Source organism: Aulonocara stuartgranti (assembly GCF_965226115.1).
Source record: "Aulonocara stuartgranti genome assembly, chromosome: 17".
NCBI classification, from domain to species: domain Eukaryota; kingdom Metazoa; phylum Chordata; class Actinopteri; order Cichliformes; family Cichlidae; genus Aulonocara; species Aulonocara stuartgranti.
In genome coordinates, this window is record NC_138953.1 from 38630215 (window position 1) to 38650042 (window position 19828).

A 19828-nucleotide genomic window follows, 5' to 3' on the forward strand; every position below is an offset into this window, starting at 1 on the left:
TTTACAGTAGAACAGCAATGTTGTTTATTTCTTTACTACAGGAAAATAATGAAGAAACATTGACAGCTGTTACAGAGGAGGAAGCAACAGAGACACTTTATGAGGTTTACATCTTTTAATACTTTGTGTACAGGAAATACAGGCGACCAATAAAGCCAGTTGAACAAAAAATCTGTTTATTCTTCTTTCAACATGTTGAGGTGATGGGTCAAAGGAAATGATTGTGACATATGGTGTCTCTGACTGCGCTTCCATCTTGTATGTCCGTGGGAGGGTCAGGATGTTCATGGTTTGGATCACTGCTGATGTTTGGTTCAGAAGGACAGTGTTCTCCTCTAATTGTGGCAATGTTGTGAAGAATCACACATGCCACAATAATGTCACATGCCCTTTCTGGGGTGACCCTGAGTCTTTGCAGGCACTGGAACCGGGCCTTAAGCATTCCGATAGTCATTTCAATTCTGGCTCTTGTCCTGCAATTAGCCAGATTATATCGCTGCTGTGGGCCCGGTTCAGGGTCAGGGTAAGGGGTGAGCAAATAGGGTAAACATGGATACCCCCTATCACCAAGCAAGTAGCCAGTGAACTCTCCTAAGACAGAAGGATACACTTCAGTTCAAATGTCCCTGAAGCAATTGGTCTTTATATATTTTAAAGTATTCTCAACTCACCATGTCCAAATTTTGTGCTCAGTGTACATTCACGGAATATTTGTGAGTCATGGACAGAGCCTGGCCACTTGGCTTCCACATTTGTGATAATGTTGGCAGCATCACATATGATCTTCACAGTGCAGAGAACACAAATTAGCATCCATTACTATAATGAAATAATTTGTTAGTTTGAAATGCTACAGGGAACTATGTACCTGTACATTAATGCTGTGGAAAGACTTCCTGTTCACATAGTCTCCTTCATTTACTGAAGGAGCAATGATTGGAATGTGAGTGCCATCTGTACAGCCAATCACGCCTGGGAACCCTGAAAATAAATGTAAAATTTAAGTAGTAGTCCAAGTATCACCACATCATACATTACGTTTTGGTCACCCTGATACCTGCAATTTTGTGGAATCCCTCTTTGATAAATCTTGTGGGTCTGTGACCGGGGAACACCACAAACGAGTACAGGAGACGTTTCAGTGCAACTGTAACATTCCTGACTGCCCGACAGACGGTAGCCTTGGAAACGTGCTCAGCGTCACCAATATTATACAGAAAGCTCCCGTTTGCAAAAAACCGAAGTGCGATACAAATAATATGTACAGAACTGAGAGCATGTCCGCGATGTGTCACATGCGTAATATATGGCCTGAGGATGTTATTAAAATAAATTATAGATTGTGCTGAAAAACGGTAACGTTCGCACAGAAAATCATCAGGAAATGATAAAATGTCCAAACGCGCTCTAATCACTCTCTCCCGGCGGAGAGCTCTGCGGAGAATTTGGGCTTCACGATCTACTGGCTCTTCAAGGAAGGAGCACGCCATGTCTGACACTTCCTACTGTCAGGTTTCCGACAAAGAGGCGGAGACAGTCAGGGTTAGTTGTAGTAAACCTGCTAGGGGGCAGGTTAGCTTCACGGCGTGTGTCGTCATAGTGACTCACTCAGGCTGCAGCTGAACTCGCTTTGTGAAACCGAAAACCCAGAGTTTTCGTTAACTCAGGGTATACTTACTCAGAGTTTGCACTAAACCGGCTTCCTGAAACAGGGCCCAGGTGTGCACAAACGCCCACACACCACTTACACATGACCCTTAGGCAACAACCCGGCCCCGCCTACAAGGGGCGGTACTTAGAGCAGGTTTCACCTCTCACGTAAGCACGCAACAAGAAAATAAACTACACTCTTAACCAGCTACAAATCCACCAACTCCTCTATGCTCTTATTCTAAATCCAGCTTCAGTCAATTAGCATTTTATGAAGTAAAGGAAAGCGCAATAGCATCAATAACCTGTGGTTTATTTTCCCTGGGTGAATTTTATTAATTCAAGTTGATTCCACTATATCATTTTCTATTATTTTCTATGAAACAATAGCATCTTTGGCCTGGCTAGCTCCTGTCAGGCTTTGGGCTCAAAATGACCATAGAATCCATATTTACAGTGTTAGCTGTCCTAGCGTACGTGGCACACAAACTAGCTTAGACTGACGGGAAGAATGAAACTGATTTTACACGTGGAAATCATTAAAGCTTTAAAATTCAGCTAATTTAATGAGATGGTGGCAGAGCAGACAGGATTAAGGGAACATCAAAGCTACTGTGGTTCATCCTCAGAGGTGTATGTGTGTTTGGACCAAATTGGATGGGAATCCATCCTGTAGCTGTCAGGATTCCCCCGACAGGAAAATTCAGAAGATTGTAATCCTGCTGCCATCATGTGCAAATCACACTAACCAGCCACTTGTACAAATGCAAACATAATCAAATTATGGCCTTCAGTTCTAGCCATGACCAGCAGTTTACCACTGGATACAGGTTTACATACCTTGGTTTTAACCACTTGTTACAATGAAGGAACACAGAAGAGCATCTGTGAACCATGATGTAGTAGCAGAATAACACAGTAGTTGCCAGCTGTTTAGTGCCACAATGTCACAAAGCTCAAATCATCTCAAACTGATGTCTTGAACATGTCGTAACCTCACTGTACTCAAATGGGCTGCAGAGCCTCCAGATCTCAAGCCAGCACACTTTGGTTTGGTGGACCAGAAGATTTACATCATGGACGTGCAGCCGACAAATATGACCGTGTGATGCTATCACGTCAACACAGATCCAAATCTGAGGAATATTTTCAGCAACCTGTTGAAGCTGTGCAGTGAAGAATGGCGGCAGTTCTAAGGGCAAAATTAATTAAACAAAATCCGTCCCATATTTTTTGGGGGATATTTCAGCCAAGGTCAAAAGTTTGGACTAACATCGCTAAAGCAACCTGCTGAATGGGAACAAATAAAACCTCATAATATTACTTCATAGAAGGAAAACAGCAAACACAAACATCCAGTTATAACTTTTATTGGTTTTGGAAAGAAGCAAACTAAATTTCTCAGATCATCTTAGCGTTGTTATGTACTGTACAAACAGCTTTCACATGTGTTTGAGGTTAATGGTAAAGAACCAAAAAGCATTCTTGCTTATAGCACACAAACACACTCGTTGCTCTCGTCTCAACATTAACACAAGGTAACTGACACTCAGCACAACACGTCATTTCAGCACTATTGTCACAAAGCCCCACCGTTTGACCGCATGCTTTGCATCCAATAATACTGCAGGATGAATTCGCCATGAAGATGAAGCTTTTGTGTTTTGATGCACTGAAAATTTTAAACGCTGTTTCCAGAAATACAGTGAAAAAGGTTTGTGATCAAACAGACGTGTAACCATAAGTGTAGGAGTAATTCTACACTGATGCACCGTGGGTGGCATGTGTGGTGGGCTTCTGTAGATAATGCTGTAGTGACTGTTGCACTGTTTAGCTTAAAGAAGGTAGCAGCATTGTCTCGGGCACGTGGTCTTCCATTTAGCTCGATGAAAGACTGACATGACTGAAAAAATGCGTCACCAAACAAAAGTATTATCAAGAACTAAACGGCACCAATCATCCATCGTTCCTCACACCAACAAAATGCAACTTTGCCGTTCTCTCAGCCTGGGTCTGCACAAGATCAAAGTACAAATGAACAGACTCATTTGAACTGCAGGGCCCAAAAACTATCCAATCAGATGTACTGCATCGCTGAATTGGTGTACTGACGTCAGGATACCGTCCTAAATCCGCTCGAAATGCTTGAGAGCTCTTAGAGGACCGTGATTGGTTACATTTAGTTGATTGCCAACACAGAGTACAGTACAGAGGTTTTTCGATTACACTTCACGCACACTTTTTGTTCTTCACGTTGAGTGTCGGAGCATTCAGGAAGTTCAGCATCATCGGCACAGTGTTTTTCACATTAAACAACACTTTTTTTTTTATCCATTTAAAAAATATTCAGCTTATTCTCCTTAGCAAGGGACTGACTGTCTGGGGTACACACACATAAAATACGAAAAAACAAAACGTAAAACAAAAAAAGAAAAAGAAAGCATTTTGGTCGACTTAACCTCGCTCCACAACCTCATTTAAATCATGTCATCTCACAGAGACCGTTACAATTATGCAAAATAAAGCCATGGATTCAAGCACTGGCTGGATGACTGGGATTTGCTCACGATATGAGGGTATGATATGAGGGAGTTTAGGTACCAGTGAGGTAAATGGAAACAGGAAGGAAGGTTTTCTTGTGATCCGCCGTCAAACTGAAGGTAGAGGAAAGAACTGAGAACACTAGATGATCAGGGTTTCCTTATTGTTTTATTACAGCTAAGTTTGAAGTAAGGAAATGAGCTGGTCCCAGTAAACAGTTCCTGTTCCAATACTAGTACCATGGTCACTAAACTTCATCTCTGCAGCCGTTTTTATTGTTTTTGTCTTCCTTGAAGGATGAGTTTGACATTTTGGGGGGAAAAACTAACCTTGGCCAGGAGCCATATTGGTTAGCTTAGCAGAAAAACTGAAACGGGAGGGAAACGGCTAAGCTAGCGTTGCTAAAATATAAGAGGCTAAAACATCTACAGAGTTTGATGCTTGCTTCTCTTGAGAGTGCGCACTGCAGCACAGCAATGTGATTTACTGGCATGCTAATGGGATGAGTGCACGTTCACTGCAGTATCCCTGGTGATTTAGCATATTAGCATGCTAAAATTAGCTCACCAGAACGAGCATAAATAAGGCTAGGGGAACATTTATTTAATAAACCAAAGTCATGAACTAATGAAAAGTCTGACCTGGTGATGGCGCAAGAGAAAATGACAGGGTGTTACTAAAATGCTGCCTTTTATCCTGACAGAGACATTAACGTCTAGCGTGGATGAACGCCATTAGCATTTTCGGACCCATGCAGTACTCTCAAGCTAAATAAACTTGTTAATGACGAATACAACAGGGTGTTTTTACACCCTTGTATTAAAGAAGAAACATGACACTGTGGATTAATCAGCTTTCTAGGTGCTGACAGACACAGACTGGCAAGCCTTTCCCGGCCTTTTTAGCATGCTAGCAGTTTCCTGGCGGATGTCACACGCATCATCCAAAAATGTCAAACTTATTCCTCAAAGCGTGAATCTTGGCCATGTAATAGCTAACTCTACATTAACACTGCTTTCACAAAGCATTACACAGAATCCAGAAAGATATTTATCTTTTGTCTTTAAATTACCCCTCCCCCACCCATATATAGGTCAATTCTTCTGTTGCACTTGAGTTAAAAAATTATATCTGAAATAAATTCAAAAAATTAGACCTTATACTGTACACAGGTTACCCAACTACACAGATAACAAAAAATGAGAAGGAATTTAAATATTTATACCTTTAAGGGTTCGAGTCGTGTGATACCATTCAAACTCTATTCATATACAGAATCACGTTTTATACAACGAGTCATTGTCATCAATAAATAAAAATAGAATGCTGTCATGTACTCTGCAGTCTAACACTGCTGTCCTGTGAACAACAGGAAGGCTATCTGACGATACGAGGAAAACACCAAACGCCCTTTAAGATATACATTTTCGACTTAAATGACACTTTGTACACTTCTTTTGTTCTGACACGAAAACATAGTTCCTTATTTTACCAGTGAAACTGACTAGTCATTGCAGCTGCCTAACATCCTTACAACCTGCATGCGAGTGTATATAACAGAGAAATAGAATAGTGGCTTGACTGGCTAACTGGTGTCTTTAGCAGGATGTGTCATGTAATACCAGCAGGCGATGCTTGGAAATCTAGTTTCATACAGGTCGTACACAAGCACCAAGAAGAAGGACCCACTTTTACCTGTGACAGCTGATGGTGTGTCATGTGAAGCAGCTACATGGATCAGTGCAAAACAGTGAGTACACCTCTCGTATTCTTATCCCAGAGGTTGAGGACCGGGCTGTTTACTAACTTCATCCCATCCAACTCTGGATGTGTTCAGATTTGATGCACGTCTGACCACAACGAGGATTTTTTTTTTTAAATGGCCCAAATTTTCACATTAACAAGAATTAAAAATCTGTTCCTTCCTTGTTTGGTCAGGCAGCTGCAGTGAAAAACTTTAAAAACACCACCACACGTTGACCAGAGGAGGACGGAGACAGAGGCACAGACTACAGAGGAGGAAAGAACCCATTTGTGTCTAAGTGCAGCAATACAGATGTTATGAAATGAATACAAATACAATAATTACATGACCTATAACAGTTCCACAATGTTATATGCAAGTTATACAATACTGCTGGGCGGGCTGCAGACCTGTTGTGTGGGTTCAGAAAAGGATCACAGAGTCTGTCTGGTGTCCGTCTGTCCTCTGTCCTCGGCGTCGACCTCAGTCCACTGCGTTCACTTTGTTCAGCGATGGGTCAGTTATCAGCCAGGTATTTTCCTGAAAGACGTCAATTAGAAACTAAGTGCTTATCTGTATAAATGAGATGTGATATTTCATTAGTTTTATGTTTTATTAAGTAGCTGCAATGAAAGGATTCAAACTTATTCTACTCAGGTAAGCTTTACCAAGTTACTAAAATAATCCTAAAACTGACTTTTATTACTGTGTGGATTCATCTAAGTCTTTTCAAGTCCTACTATATGCACATTATCTTAACCTAAACATACATAAAGGAAAATGTTTACAGTGTAACTGGTGGGAGTTGTATTTCCAGGAACTACAATCAGTATTTAAAAAAGTTTAAAGAGATAAAACATGGATTTTATATGTTCAATAACCAGTTTATAAACTTGTTAACATTCGGGAATTGGCTGGCTAAGCTTTCGTGTAGCAGTAATGAATATTTTATTTTGAAAACCCCATCTGACAGACCTGCAGCAAACCTCTTCTTGATGAGCGAGAAGCGGTACCCTGGCCCAGCCAGCTCGATGTCACAGCCTGACAGGGTGCTGCCTTCGCTGGTAAACTGCACCGCCAGTGGAGCCGGTTTACTCGGACCTTCTGTTAGCTGAAAGCGTGCTAACAACGAGCCCACACCTGAGGGATCAGAATGAGAGGATGAGACCAAGCCCCAAAATGTTTAATATTTAGAAACCACAAAAGCAAATATGTAACAACATGAAAAATGGGCAACATCTCTACAACTGCAGATCTCATCTTAAAGAGAATTCATAATCTAGTTTCGTGTCTTCATCCTGGAGGTCAGGTCACTGATGGGTGTCCTTGCCATGTAAATGACAGTGTGGGTCTAATGATGGCAGGTTGCGATCTGGAGCACAAATCAAACTCAACTTGGTCAGAAGAAACTGTGTAAATACTCCACAGCTGCTACCGTGGGCACTCGTTTACTTTATCCCATTAAAAAATAAAAGCTCATTGTAAACATCAGCTTTGGTGAAGTAACTGTATCACTGCTGTCCAACAGGGGGCAGTGTTTACTGTGGGCATGATGCACCAGACTTCCTCTCCATCTTGTCGTCCTCATCTGCGGTTGTTCCATTTTCAGCATTTGTACACCAGCCACACACATGCACCACGTGTCCTCCCAACATTTATGTTATTTAAAGAAACAGGTTAAATCATCATTCAAAAGAAATACCTCCATTTTCAGATTTGTGGGAGATATCGGGGATCTTCCACAGGATTCGTTGCTGGTCTGCATTCCTACCAGGATTAGGAATAAGAGAAAACCATTAAAGGATACAACATAAACAGGTGAACAGGTCATTGAAGGTTAACCTCAAAACCTGACAGCAAATAAATGCACGGCACTCCCAGATATGGCACAGGATTTTATCTCTTGTCTAAATAACATTTGGAGCAATAAATGCATCAAACTGCCTCCTTTACCCCCTTAATCTGTTCAGCTGTGTAGCTTAATACTGTGTAACAACAAGTCTAGAAAGACCGTACCATGCAGCAGGAGGTAGGACAGCCTGTAGCTTTGAAACGCCTCCATCAACGGGGACGAGGAACTGAACGTTGTTGAGGGCCATCGGCGTCGACATGGCCTCCCCGTTGTATTTGTAGTCTATCCTCAAGTCAGTGCTGGTGGGCTCACACCTCCAGCTCACTGCCAGGTTCAGAGGAGTCGACTGGAGGCCCTGTGTTGACACCTGGCAAACACGTGGTTTGATAAAAGCCTGTTCACACTGAAACACCCTAAACAGCTGAACATGCTTCGACTGAAGGAGTTGAGTGTTTGGGATTTAAGCTACTCTCAAAATCCCAAATCCAAGGTTACCTGATACTTGAGCATGTCCACGTTGTAGTACGTCGCTTGTGGTTTCTGCTCTGCCACCTTCTTTAAATGCGATATCAGGTTTGGCATATTCACCCAGAAGTCCTTGCTGTCAGCCTTGGCTTGCGTGGTGGTGTCGCTGGTGGAGGAATCGCAGTAAAGAGCCCGATCACAATTCAGACGTTTCACAGGACTGTGGTGATTTTCTATTGAAGTGACTAAACACAGCCATTAGACTTCAGCGGTGTGCTGGTACGAAACGACTGTTCAACCACAAAAAACAAGTTTTTTGGGAGGAAAATGTGACTTTTTCCTCACAGAGTCAGTGTGACCCAACGATGATCCAGATGTGGTTGGTGGTCGTTAGATCACACAGACTTTACAGGTGCTGAGAATAAAGTAAAAACTATTTTTAAGTTGCTTTTCTAAAAACAAGAAACGCGCAGGAGGCTGGAAAACATCAACATTTGACAGCTGTAATAAACAAATGAATCATAATTAAAAACAATGTTTATTCTACTGTGAGGTCACATGACTTCATGCTATAATGATGTGTGATATTTTGCATAATTTAATATTTAATTTTAAAGATCACATCAGGCGGTTTATCAGGCGTTTCACAACAAGTGCAACACGGTTATCTGCCTGCACACTCAGACGACCTCATGATGACTCCACACTTACTCAGCGCTCATTTTGGAAACAAGCTCACAAAATTTACTCATCTGAAGTGGTCAAAAGACCCCGAATAAACCACAGGGGGTTGTAGATGTTTGATGAGTCAGTTCACTAGCACATGTCAGCGCTGCAAACATGGAAACATTCACGCCATCACCTCGACCTCCCCAAAACCTCTTTACTCCTTTTTGTTGGTCACATGTTGCTCTCCTGATGTTTTACAGTCTGTGTGACATCAAACTTGCTGTGTCACCATAGATAATAAGGTGACTTGCATAACAAAAGTCATTAAAATTTAATGTCAAGTGTGGCATGCTTATTAAAAATAAGTATCGCACATGCTCTGTAAGTGAAATTAAAATGATGCATAATTTGCAACAGGTACATTGATTTGGTTTTAATCACGTTTGGTTACACGGGACCACATATAACATGTTAGGTATTACTGGGTGACGCTAAAGTTAGACAATAATGTATTTAGATTTAGTTATGTATTCCCAGAAAGGTTGGCTCGATCTTTTCACATCTTCCAGCAAAAGCTGAGTTTTTATTTTTATTTTTTTAACTGAAATGTTGAGTTTACGGTGGTGTCATTACCAGCAGAGGAGCTGGGGGTTAGGCAGCACATGCTCCAGTCGACTGTAGTTGGTTATGCTGAAGGTTAGCACGGCGGGGGACGGGTTATTGGCAAAGTGCCGCGTGATTCCCGCCGGAAACGACAAAACCATCTCACCTATGATCTTCACAACACACCTGAGAAAGAGAAGAGAGAGTAACACTGCATGAAAGACTGCAGAGAGACACACAAATGCACAAATCACACATGACTTCATTTCCTTTTGATAATAAAACTAAACACACAGTCTTAATGCGTTTCTGCTATTGACTGAATCACTACATTAAAAGCTCTGCCAATCACAGCTCACACACTATTACAGCAGTAAAGCCCCGATCAGAAGCAAAATCAATAACACATTAGTTCATCCTAATCCACAACTCAGAGCAACAAAAGCAAACTTTACCTGTTTACATGACTCTGCAGGAGGAAATTCAAGTACAAAACATACAAAACTGGATTCATTGTAACAAAATCCACCAACACTGTTCTTATGTGTTTATAGTCTATAGTTCAACCAAGTGTTTGTTAGTGGACCTGTATACTTCCTCACATATTCACTATAAACACTGTGTGACAGGATTGTGGATGTTTGACCATATTAACTACAAACACATAATGCTGTAAACACATGTGTGTGTCCAGAGCTCATCAGATGCTTCATAAATCAAACTGTCATTTCTGACAAATCACTCCTCCTTGAATCGCTACCTTATCGTGGTGGAGGGGTTTGTGTGTCACAGGGATCCCAGGGGCTATGTTGTCTGGGGGCTTTTGCCCCCTGGTAGGGTCTCCCATGGCAAATTGGCCCTGGGTGAGGGACCAGACAAAGAGCGATTCATAAGACCCTTATGAAAAGGAAACCGAGGGAACAGTTTACCCTGCCCGGGATAGGGTTACCGGGGCCTCGCCCTGGAGCCAGGCCCGGGGAGGGTGCCCGAGGGCGAGCGTCTGGTGGCCGGGCCTTAGTCCATGGGGCCCGGCCGGGCACAGCCCGAAGAGGAGACATGGACCCATCCTCCCGCAGGCCCACCACCCGCAGGAGGTGCCATAGGGGTCGGGTGCATTGTGTGCCGGGTGGCGGCCAGGAGCGGAGGCCCTGGCGGACTGACCCCCGGCTGCCAAGACTGGCAATAGGGACATGGAATGTCACCTCTCTGGTGGGGAAGGAGCCTGAGTTAGTGCGTGAGGTTGAGAGGTACCGGCTAGATATAGTCGGGCTCACCTCTACACATGGCTTGGGCTCTGGAACCAGTCTCCTGGAGAGGGGCTGGACTCTGTCTCAGTCTGGAGTTGCCCTTGGTGAGAGGCGGCGGGCTGGGGTGGGTATCCTAATATCCCCTCGGCTTGCTGCCGGTACGTTGGGGTTTTTCCCGGTGGACGAGAGGGTTTGTTCCCTGCGCCTTAGGGTCGGGGAACGGGTCCTGACTGTCGTCTGCGCTTATGCGCCGAGTGGCAGTTCAGAGTACCCAGCCTTCTTAGAGTCCCTGGGGGGGGTGCTGGAGGGTGCTCCACCTGGAGACTCTGTTGTCCTGCTGGGAGACTTCAATGCTCACGTGGGTAACGACAGCGAGACCTGGAGGGGCGTGATTGGGAGGAACGGCCTCCCTGATCTGAACCCGAGCGGTGCTCTGTTATTGGACTTCTGTGCTAATCACAGTTTGGCCATAACGAACACCCTGTTCGAACATAAGAGTGTCCATAAGTGCACGTGGCACCAGGACGCTCTAGGCCGTAGGTCGATGATCGATTTTGTAATCGTATCAGCAGACCTGCGACCATATGTTCTGGACACTCGGGTAAAGAGAGGGGCTGAGCTGTCAACTGATCACCACCTGGTGGTGAGTTGGATCAGGTGGCGGGGGAAGACGCTGGACAGACCTGGTGCACCTAAACGCGTAGTGAGGGTGTGCTGGGAACGTCTAGCAGAGGCCCCAGTCCGCGAGATCTTCAACGCACACCTCCGGCAGAGCTTCAACAGCATTCCGAGGGAGACTGGGGACATTGAGTCCGAATGGACCATGTTCAGCGTCTCCATTGCCGAAGCTGCTGCATTGAGCTGCGGCCGCAAGGTGGTTGGTGCCTGCCGTGGTGGTAATCCCCGAACCAAATGGTGGACACCAGAGGTGAAGGGAGCCACTAGGCTGAAGAAGGAGTCCTATCGGGCTTGGTTAGCCTGTGGGACTCCGGAGGCAGCCGACAGGTATCGACAGGCCAAGCGGAATGCGGCTCGGGCAGTGGCTGAAGCAAAAACTCGGGTGTGGGAGGAGTTCGGAGAGGCGATGGAAAAAGACTTTCGGACTGCCTCGAAGAGATTCTGGCAAACCGTCAGACGTCTCAGGAGGGGAAAGCGGTGCTCTACCTGCACTGTGTATAGTGCTGGCGGAGCGCTGCTGACGTCGACTGAGAAAATTGTCAGGCGGTGGAAGGAATACTTCGAGGACCTCCTTAATCCCACTGACACGTCTTCCGAGGAGGAAGCAGAGTCTGGGGATGAGGGGAATGACCCGCCAATTTCCAGGGGCGAGGTCACTGAGGCAGTTAAACAACTCCTTGGTGGCAGAGCCCCTGGTGTTGATGAGATCCGCCCCGAGTTCCTGAAGGCTCTGGACGTTGTAGGGCTGTCCTGGTTGACACGCCTCTGCAATGTTGCGTGGAGATCAGGGGCAGTACCTGTGGACTGGCAGACCGGGGTGGTGGTCCCCATCTTTAAGAAAGGGGACCGGAGGGCGTGTTCCAACTACAGGGGGATCACACTCCTCAGCCTCCCTGGGAAAGTCTATGCCAGGGTGCTGGAAAGGAGAGTTCGTCCGTTAGTCGAACCTCGGATACAGGAGGAACAATGCGGTTTTCGTCCTGGTCGCGGAACACTGGACCAGCTCTTTATCCTCTCCAGGATACTTGAGGGTGCATGGGAGTTTGCCCAACCAGTCTACATGTGTTTTGTGGACTTGGAGAAGGCATTCGACCGTGTCCCTCGGGGTGTCCTGTGGGAGGTGTTGCGGGAATATGGGGTGTCTGGCCCATTGCTACGGGCCATTCAATCCCTATACAACCGTTGCAAGAGCTTGGTTCGCATTGCCGGCAATAAGTCGGACTCGTTCCCGGTGGGTGATGGGCTCCGCCAGGGCTGCCCTTTGTCTCCGGTTCTGTTCATAATTTTTATGGACAGGATTTCTAGGCGCAGCCAAGTGGCGGAGGGCTTTCGCTTTGGTGGCCTCAGAATCTCATCTCTGATTTTTGCAGATGATGTGGTTCTGTTGGCTTCATCGGGTGAGGGCCTCCAGCTCGCACTGGAACGGTTCGCAGCCGAGTGTGAAGCAGCGGGAATGAGGATCAGCACCTCCAAATCTGAGGCCATGGTTCTCAGCCGGAAAAGGGTGGAGTGCCCACTCCGGGTCGGGGATGAGTTCCTGCCCCAAGTGGAGGAGTTCAAGTATCTCGGGGTCTTGTTTGCGAGTGATGGGAGAAGGGAGCCGGAGATCGACAGACGGATTGGGGCTGCAGCTGCAGTAATGCGGACGCTGCACCGGTCCGTCGTGGTGAAGAGGGAGCTGAGTGTAAAAGCGAGGCTCTCAATTTACCGGTCGATCTACGTCCCTACCCTCACCTATGGCCACGAGCTGTGGGTAGTGACCGAAAGAACGAGATCGCGGATACAAGCGGCAGAAATGAGCTTCCTCCGAAGGGTGGCTGGCCTCTCCCTTAGAGATAGGGTGAGAAGTTCGGCCATCCGGGAGGGGCTCAGAGTAGAGCAGCTGCTGCTCCACATCGAAAGGAGCCAGCTGAGGTGGTTCGGGCATCTGACAAGGATGCCCCCTGGGCGCCTCCTGGGTGAGGTGTTCCAGGCATGTCCCACCGGGAGGAGGCCCCGGGGCAGACCCAGGACACGCTGGAGAGATTATATCTCTCGGCTGGCCTGGGAACGCCTTGGTATTCCCCCGGATAAGCTGGAGGAGGTGGCTGGGGAGAGGGAGGTCTGGGCCTCTTTGCTTAGGCTGCTGCCCCCGCGACCCGGCCCCGGACAAAGCGGATGAGGATTGATGGATGGATGGACAAAAGCATCAAACAAACATTACAGCCGCTTTAGATGGTAAACTGGGACAAACTTAATAAACCCCGTCGACCATTATCCCTTAAATATTGTGGTAAAACGTAGTCAAAAAAACTTTTTTTACTCATCATCCACACAAAAATAAATAAATATTGAAATAGCCTAGTCAGGGTTTTCTACTGTGACAGGTAAAGAAGACCTACTTGTTGGGATCGGCTCCTTTAAAGAAGGTGTTGACTGTTTCCGTGAACGCAGCCGCCACAGGAAGCGTGTCCTGAGCTCCCATGGTGAGAGGACTGGGCCCTCGAGAGCAGCCTACGAGTAACCAACCCACACGTACACATTTGTAATTAAAATAAATGCTGTGCTCCACTGTTGCTGTTTGATTTGTTGAGGTTGCTGTCAGAGACAGAATTACATTCAAATTATAACCATTTTTTAATTCTTAAGCCTAAATTTGATATTAATATATCCAAACTTCAGCCCTGAATACAAACACTTCAGCAGAAATCACTACATGAAAAATAGATGCTCCAAATCTTAAACTACGCTCTCTGTGTCAAACTGTGTGTGGAGAAAATAAGGAACGAAACATGAACAAATTAAGAGTGATGAAATGAAATGAAACAAATACTGGTGTTAGTAAAGAGGCACGAAAACAGCACATTATATGTACGGATGATACCCATTTCTCTCTGCTCTTTGACTGTGAACTGCTTCCAATGTCTCCCTCAGATTAATGCATTTCTACACAGTGGGTTATACATGTCTGTTTTTAACTGAATAAGCACAGCTGGATGTTTTTAAAAAGAGACAGAGGCAGACATAGAGCAAGGCAGATGTGCATGCGTACTCCAGACATGCTGACAATTTTTGTATTTTTTGGACAAGATCAAAGATCATCAGAGAGCCCAAGATCAAACACCCAACAGGTAAAATGATGACAGTACAGAGAAAAGTGATTAGTAAAGTAGACAAAGACTGATGAGTCTTTAGGGAATGAATCAGTGCAGACATGATGAAAATGAACATCATCATCAGAAGAAGTTAGAGGGAGATATTGCACCGCATATCTGGCTCTAGGTGAGGGGGCTCAGTCAGGGCGATAGCATGGCCAGGGTTAGGGTAATGAAGGGATGATGATGATGGAGGAGCCAAGAGGGGAAGGAGGAAAGGGGGAGGAGAGAAGAAGGCCAAAGCTTGCACGAATGAGCCTCGTAATAACGTGTGTGCGCGCTACCCTGTTGCAGAGAAAACTTACCTTCGAAGGTTAAATAAAACTTCCCTCTGTCAAACCATACAAGGGATGGCTGGTCATTCTCTGTGAGGGTTCGAGGGTAGAGGGAGGGAGGGGGTCGGGAAAGGAGGACGAGGAGGAGGGAGGAGGTACAGGGATGAAAGGCGGGGAAGTGGGTGAAGAGGGGTGAGAGGGGCAAGGAGAGAAGGACAGTAGCGTGAGTCTCACATGGCAGGTCTATTACACGTCACAGTGAGGTGAAACGTGGAGGTGGAGGCTGGGGGCGAAAGAGGACAAAGGGTCGAGGAGCATGTGACAAGATGGGTGATACACAGTGGTCTTTTTTTGTTTGTGTTGGGGGAGCCAACGTTTTCTCCAAAGCAAAGCATTAGAAACAAGCTGACTTTCCAATTCAGTGACCCTAACTTTCATCAGCAGATACCCGAGTGTTAAAACTGTGATCAGGTCTCACAACAGGCCTTCAGTTATGAAACACACTGACGCTGGCCGCTATGCATGAGGATGGTGTGCAGAGGGAAGCCATGAGACTGAGATCAGATGATAGCAGGGAGGCGGCGAGACTGTGGTTCGCTGCACCCCACGTTTCAGGTGCCATATGCTTTTACAAAGACACCTGAACCGCCCTCACGGACACCAGGGAAAAAAAGAGGACGACTCAGAAAGTCCCAATTAGTAAGCAACAGAAAAAAAACTAGATAAACAGCTTAAACCAAATTAAACCATATTTCAGCTCATTTTCTGACTTTTTTTAATAATATAATAATAACATGGTAATGAACCTGAACACTGGTGGATCCTGTTTCCCCCAAATGCATTTAAAAGAATAAGAAACGTTAAACTGGAGCAGTAGCATTTTTCTAATGATCTGCACTCCAGCTCTAATGTGACTCCAACAGGTCTGATGGATGAAAAATTGTGTACTTTTTTGTCACGCTGACACTGTAAACTTTGCAAATGCTCCACAAAAACAGGGGAGGCCTGTTCCTCTCCATGCTATGGCCGTAGGCTCCTGTGGCTAAAGGTCTGGGAGGACTAAGAGTGTCGGGTGATGGAACGATGAGAGCGGCAGACTGCTTCAGAGAAAGAACAAAAGGGCGGGTGTTCAGATGGGGAAGGCGGGGGTCCGGTAATATGTCGGGCTCTATGTTGAAGAGAGCGTGGGCGACAGGTGTGAAAGGTGAGCGTCAGAGGTCAAGCGTGGGAGCAGACCGATGCTTTACAGCCTGGTTGAGAGATTGGTTGAACTCGAGGCCGTGTCGTGCACTCCTGTTGTAGACTGAGGATGGCATGAATACCAAGCAGCTGCTGCCTGTCTAATTCAGCCTAAATCTCACGCCAGGCTTCAAATGACTCTAAGCAGAAGCACTGATCTGACGGTACAAGTGAGCTGGTGAGTTTGAGTGCGCGTGAGAGGGAAAAGACAGACAATGTGGATCTCGAGGTCCGACAAGATAAAGAGCTCCTCAGACATGCTAACAGCACACAAACACTCAAACACACTCTTGTGCTGCAAACTGAGAGCAGAGGTATCTGGGAGCAACCGCACTGCACGCACAATGTGTGTCGCCGAGAGACGAGACAGGAGGTTGCCATGGGAACATGGCGAGACAGTCACTGGTGCACAGTCATAAAACAGAGAGAAAAGTCTTAGAAGCGGGCAGATGGGCCGGGGGGTGGGGGGCACTTTTTTTGGAGTACTATGCAGTAGATTCAGCTTTTTGTGTCACCACAGCTTTCATTTGTTTCCTGGCAGATTTCACTGTGACATCCAAGAGAATGAGCGAGAAAGACAAGGAAGAAATGACAAAGATATGCAGATAAAAAGAGACTGTTATATGCATTCGATGGCTGAGAAATGCGTGGGAAGGTATGAGGAGTAAAACAATGTAGAAGATTGGTGGTTTCACTGAAAAATGATGCCATATTCAAAAGGAAAAGAAATAATGTCTGGTGCGTCCTTACATCTGTGCACGAATCAAAGCAGATGAGTGAAAAAAGGAGGAGTAAGAAAAATGATTTGGTATGCACTGTGCTTCTAAAGCCTGACATGAGGCTACAAAACCTGTTGACCTCCATCTAAAAAAGGCACAAAACACTCACTGATGGCCTTTACCCTTCTTTGTGCACTGCGCTCCGGGTAAAGAGCATCCAAATCCAAAAACTCTCAAAACAAGCACTCACCAAACCCTTACCTAACCCGCCCCCCGTCCCCATGTGGAGGAGGAGGGGGGGGTGCTTTACCCTACCTGCAAACGAATCAAAGTGTCTCTCAAAGGTGGGAAGTTTGTCTACATATACATCATCCTCTGACGAGCCAAAGAGACAAACAGCAAAAAAACAAGCAAAAAGAAATCAAACCATGAAAGACAACGAAAAATGATCAGAACTGTGATGCACATTAAATTCAAATGGGAGAAAAACAAATATATTCAATTATAATAAATATGCTGATGAAAATACAAAATTTTAAAAAGTGGTGAAACTTTAAAGGAGCAATTTAGAATATTTCATAATAAGCAGTTTCTGAGACTGTTTTCATGCACAAAGAATACAGATTAAATTAAGCGGCTGTAACAGAGACCTCAGTAAAAATGTCATTTATTCAGTCGGTCCCTGCAATTTGTTTAAAAGAGGAAGAAAGCACCCTCCAATCGGGGACTAGATTCTGCTTTTACATAACTGCTGCCTCCAGAATGTGTATTTATTATTTTTTTTAGTATTATGACTCAGCTATGTTACAGTCTACTGAGATTTGCCATTATCCACTAAAAGCTGCACTGCAGGCTCCTTTAAAACCGACTCTACAGTTATCAAGGAGTAGAAATTGTTGTGTCACTAATTCATTAAAGGATGGTTTGCACTTTAAAATTTTCATATTCTCACCTCCTACTCACACCCTGCAGAATTTCCCTGTGTTTGCGTGTTAACGTGAATCTATAGTTATATAGATATATAGATATATATCTATATAGATATATATAGATATATATCTATATATCTATATATATCTATATATCTATAGATATAGATATATCTATATATCTATAGATATAGATATATCTATATATCTATAGATATAGATATATATAGATATATCTATATCTATAGATATATAGATATAGATATATCTATATATCTATAGATATAGATATATCTATATATATCTATAGATATAGATATATCTATATATATCTATAGATATAGATATATCTATATATATCTATAGATATAGATATATCTATATATATCTATAGATATATATCTATAGATATATCTATATATATATATCTATAGATATATCTATAGATATATATCTATAGATATATCTATATATATATCTATATATATATATAGATATATCTATAGATATATATCTATAGATATATCTATATATATATATATATATAGATATATATCTATAGATATATATCTATAGATATATCTATATATATATATATAGATATATCTATAGATATATATCTATATCTATAGATAGATAGATATATCTATATATCTATAGATCTATATCTATATATATATCTATAGATATATCTATATATATATATATAGATATATCTATAGATATATATCTATATCTATAGATAGATAGATATATCTATCTATCTATAGATCTATATCTATATATCTATAGATATATATCTATATATCTATAGATATATAGATATATATATAGATATATGTGTGTGTGTGTGTGTGTGTGTGTGTGTGTGTGTGTGAAGTTCAGGACTCTTATCTTTAGGTGTAATTAATTCTTTATCAATAAATAGAAATGTATACAGAAAACTATCATTTGCATGTTTGTAGAAGGTTTCGCTCTGTGATACTTAGATGCTGTAAAACAACATCAAAGGTGAAACTGCTGCCATTTCCAGAAAAAAAAGAACCAAAACAAATAAAATGAGTAAATGCACAGGTGCATGACTCATGCGCACAAACGCTACATGCAAAGTTCGTAAAATGCATGTAAAACTTTTAATATAATGACAGAAGATGCCCCTGCTAGCCTCTGTGACCTCCACATCCATCAGGAGACGTGCTGCAGTGTTGAGCGGATGGTCCACACACCTGTTACAGACACAGAGAGCTCCTTGCCCACGGTAGGAGTGGTGGCGGCACTCATCGAGTTGGTGGAGGAGATGGAGGAGGTGCTCTCAGCCCTCGCCAACGGAGCAATGGGAGGAGGGCTGGCCGAGTGAATCGGTGGGCTGAATGGGCGATTCTGAACAGAGAAAGGAGACGAGACGAGAGACGGGAAGGAAACAAGAAGCGGTTTAGCATGCGGCATTTTAAATACTATGTACACAGCCGCTATAAACTCTTTGGGATTATCAAGTTAAACCCTGATTAAGATAGTCGACTTAATGATTATTCTTTTGCCAGTTCTTCCTAGACTCAAAGGCCATGTAAATAATGCCTAAATCCCCGAATCAGAGCCAAAGAACTGAAAGATATAAGAGTGACAAAATGAAAACAAAAACAACAACAAAAAAAGGTCTTACCGCATCGCCTACACTAGGTTTCCCTGGAGGAAGTTTGGGTCGTGAAGGGGGACGAGGTGGAGGGGGAGGTGGGGTGGGGTTGACTGACGACGGTGTGGCAGGTCGTACGGGTGAAGAGGAACCTGAAGGGGTGCGCAAAAAACACAAAAGGGATTAATTTAATTATTCAGTTTGGAAAACGACTAAACAAAAGGACAGAGTACCATCAGCACTCAGTAAGAAGTGTTGTTTCATTTTTCACTTCACAGGATCGCTGTCGTGATCTACTACACACCTCATATCCTCCATACAGCATTAAGAGCACACATCCCTCTACGTGCTTTACCATTGACGAAACTGGAAAAATGATTCCGCTCAGATGTTCAAACATTTCATTTTGAAAACTCGAGAGGAAATTTGATCAGTTTTATTCCTCGTTCGCTC

At 44.0% G+C, this 19828-nt stretch overlaps 1 protein-coding gene and 1 long non-coding RNA gene across 3 annotated transcripts in view; both read right to left on the bottom strand.

The window, feature by feature from the left end:
* LOC309692973 lies at nucleotides 1-1042 on the bottom strand. The gene is made up of 2 exons (XR_014272548.1): nucleotides 869-1042; nucleotides 1-783 (listed from the first exon to the last, which is right to left on the bottom strand). It is a non-coding gene; the product is annotated as an uncharacterized lncRNA (long non-coding RNA).
* A 1962-nt stretch (nucleotides 1043-3004) lies between these two features.
* The window catches only part of sgip1a (SH3GL interacting endocytic adaptor 1a), an 82882-nt gene continuing 66058 nt past the window's right edge, over nucleotides 3005-19828 (bottom strand). For both annotated transcript variants that reach the window (XM_082510347.1, XM_082510348.1), the window contains exons 17-27: nucleotides 19406-19527; nucleotides 18972-19125; nucleotides 17132-17191; nucleotides 14889-14948; nucleotides 13831-13942; nucleotides 9555-9710; nucleotides 8283-8418; nucleotides 7952-8154; nucleotides 7638-7702; nucleotides 6911-7075; nucleotides 3005-6475 (exon numbers count right to left, since the gene is read on the bottom strand). In XM_082510347.1, coding sequence (XP_082366473.1) covers nucleotides 6453-6475; nucleotides 6911-7075; nucleotides 7638-7702; nucleotides 7952-8154; nucleotides 8283-8418; nucleotides 9555-9710; nucleotides 13831-13942; nucleotides 14889-14948; nucleotides 17132-17191; nucleotides 18972-19125; nucleotides 19406-19527 — 1256 coding nt within the window. In that variant the 3' untranslated portion in view covers nucleotides 3005-6452. The remainder of the gene's footprint in view (nucleotides 6476-6910; nucleotides 7076-7637; nucleotides 7703-7951; nucleotides 8155-8282; nucleotides 8419-9554; nucleotides 9711-13830; nucleotides 13943-14888; nucleotides 14949-17131; nucleotides 17192-18971; nucleotides 19126-19405; nucleotides 19528-19828) is intronic.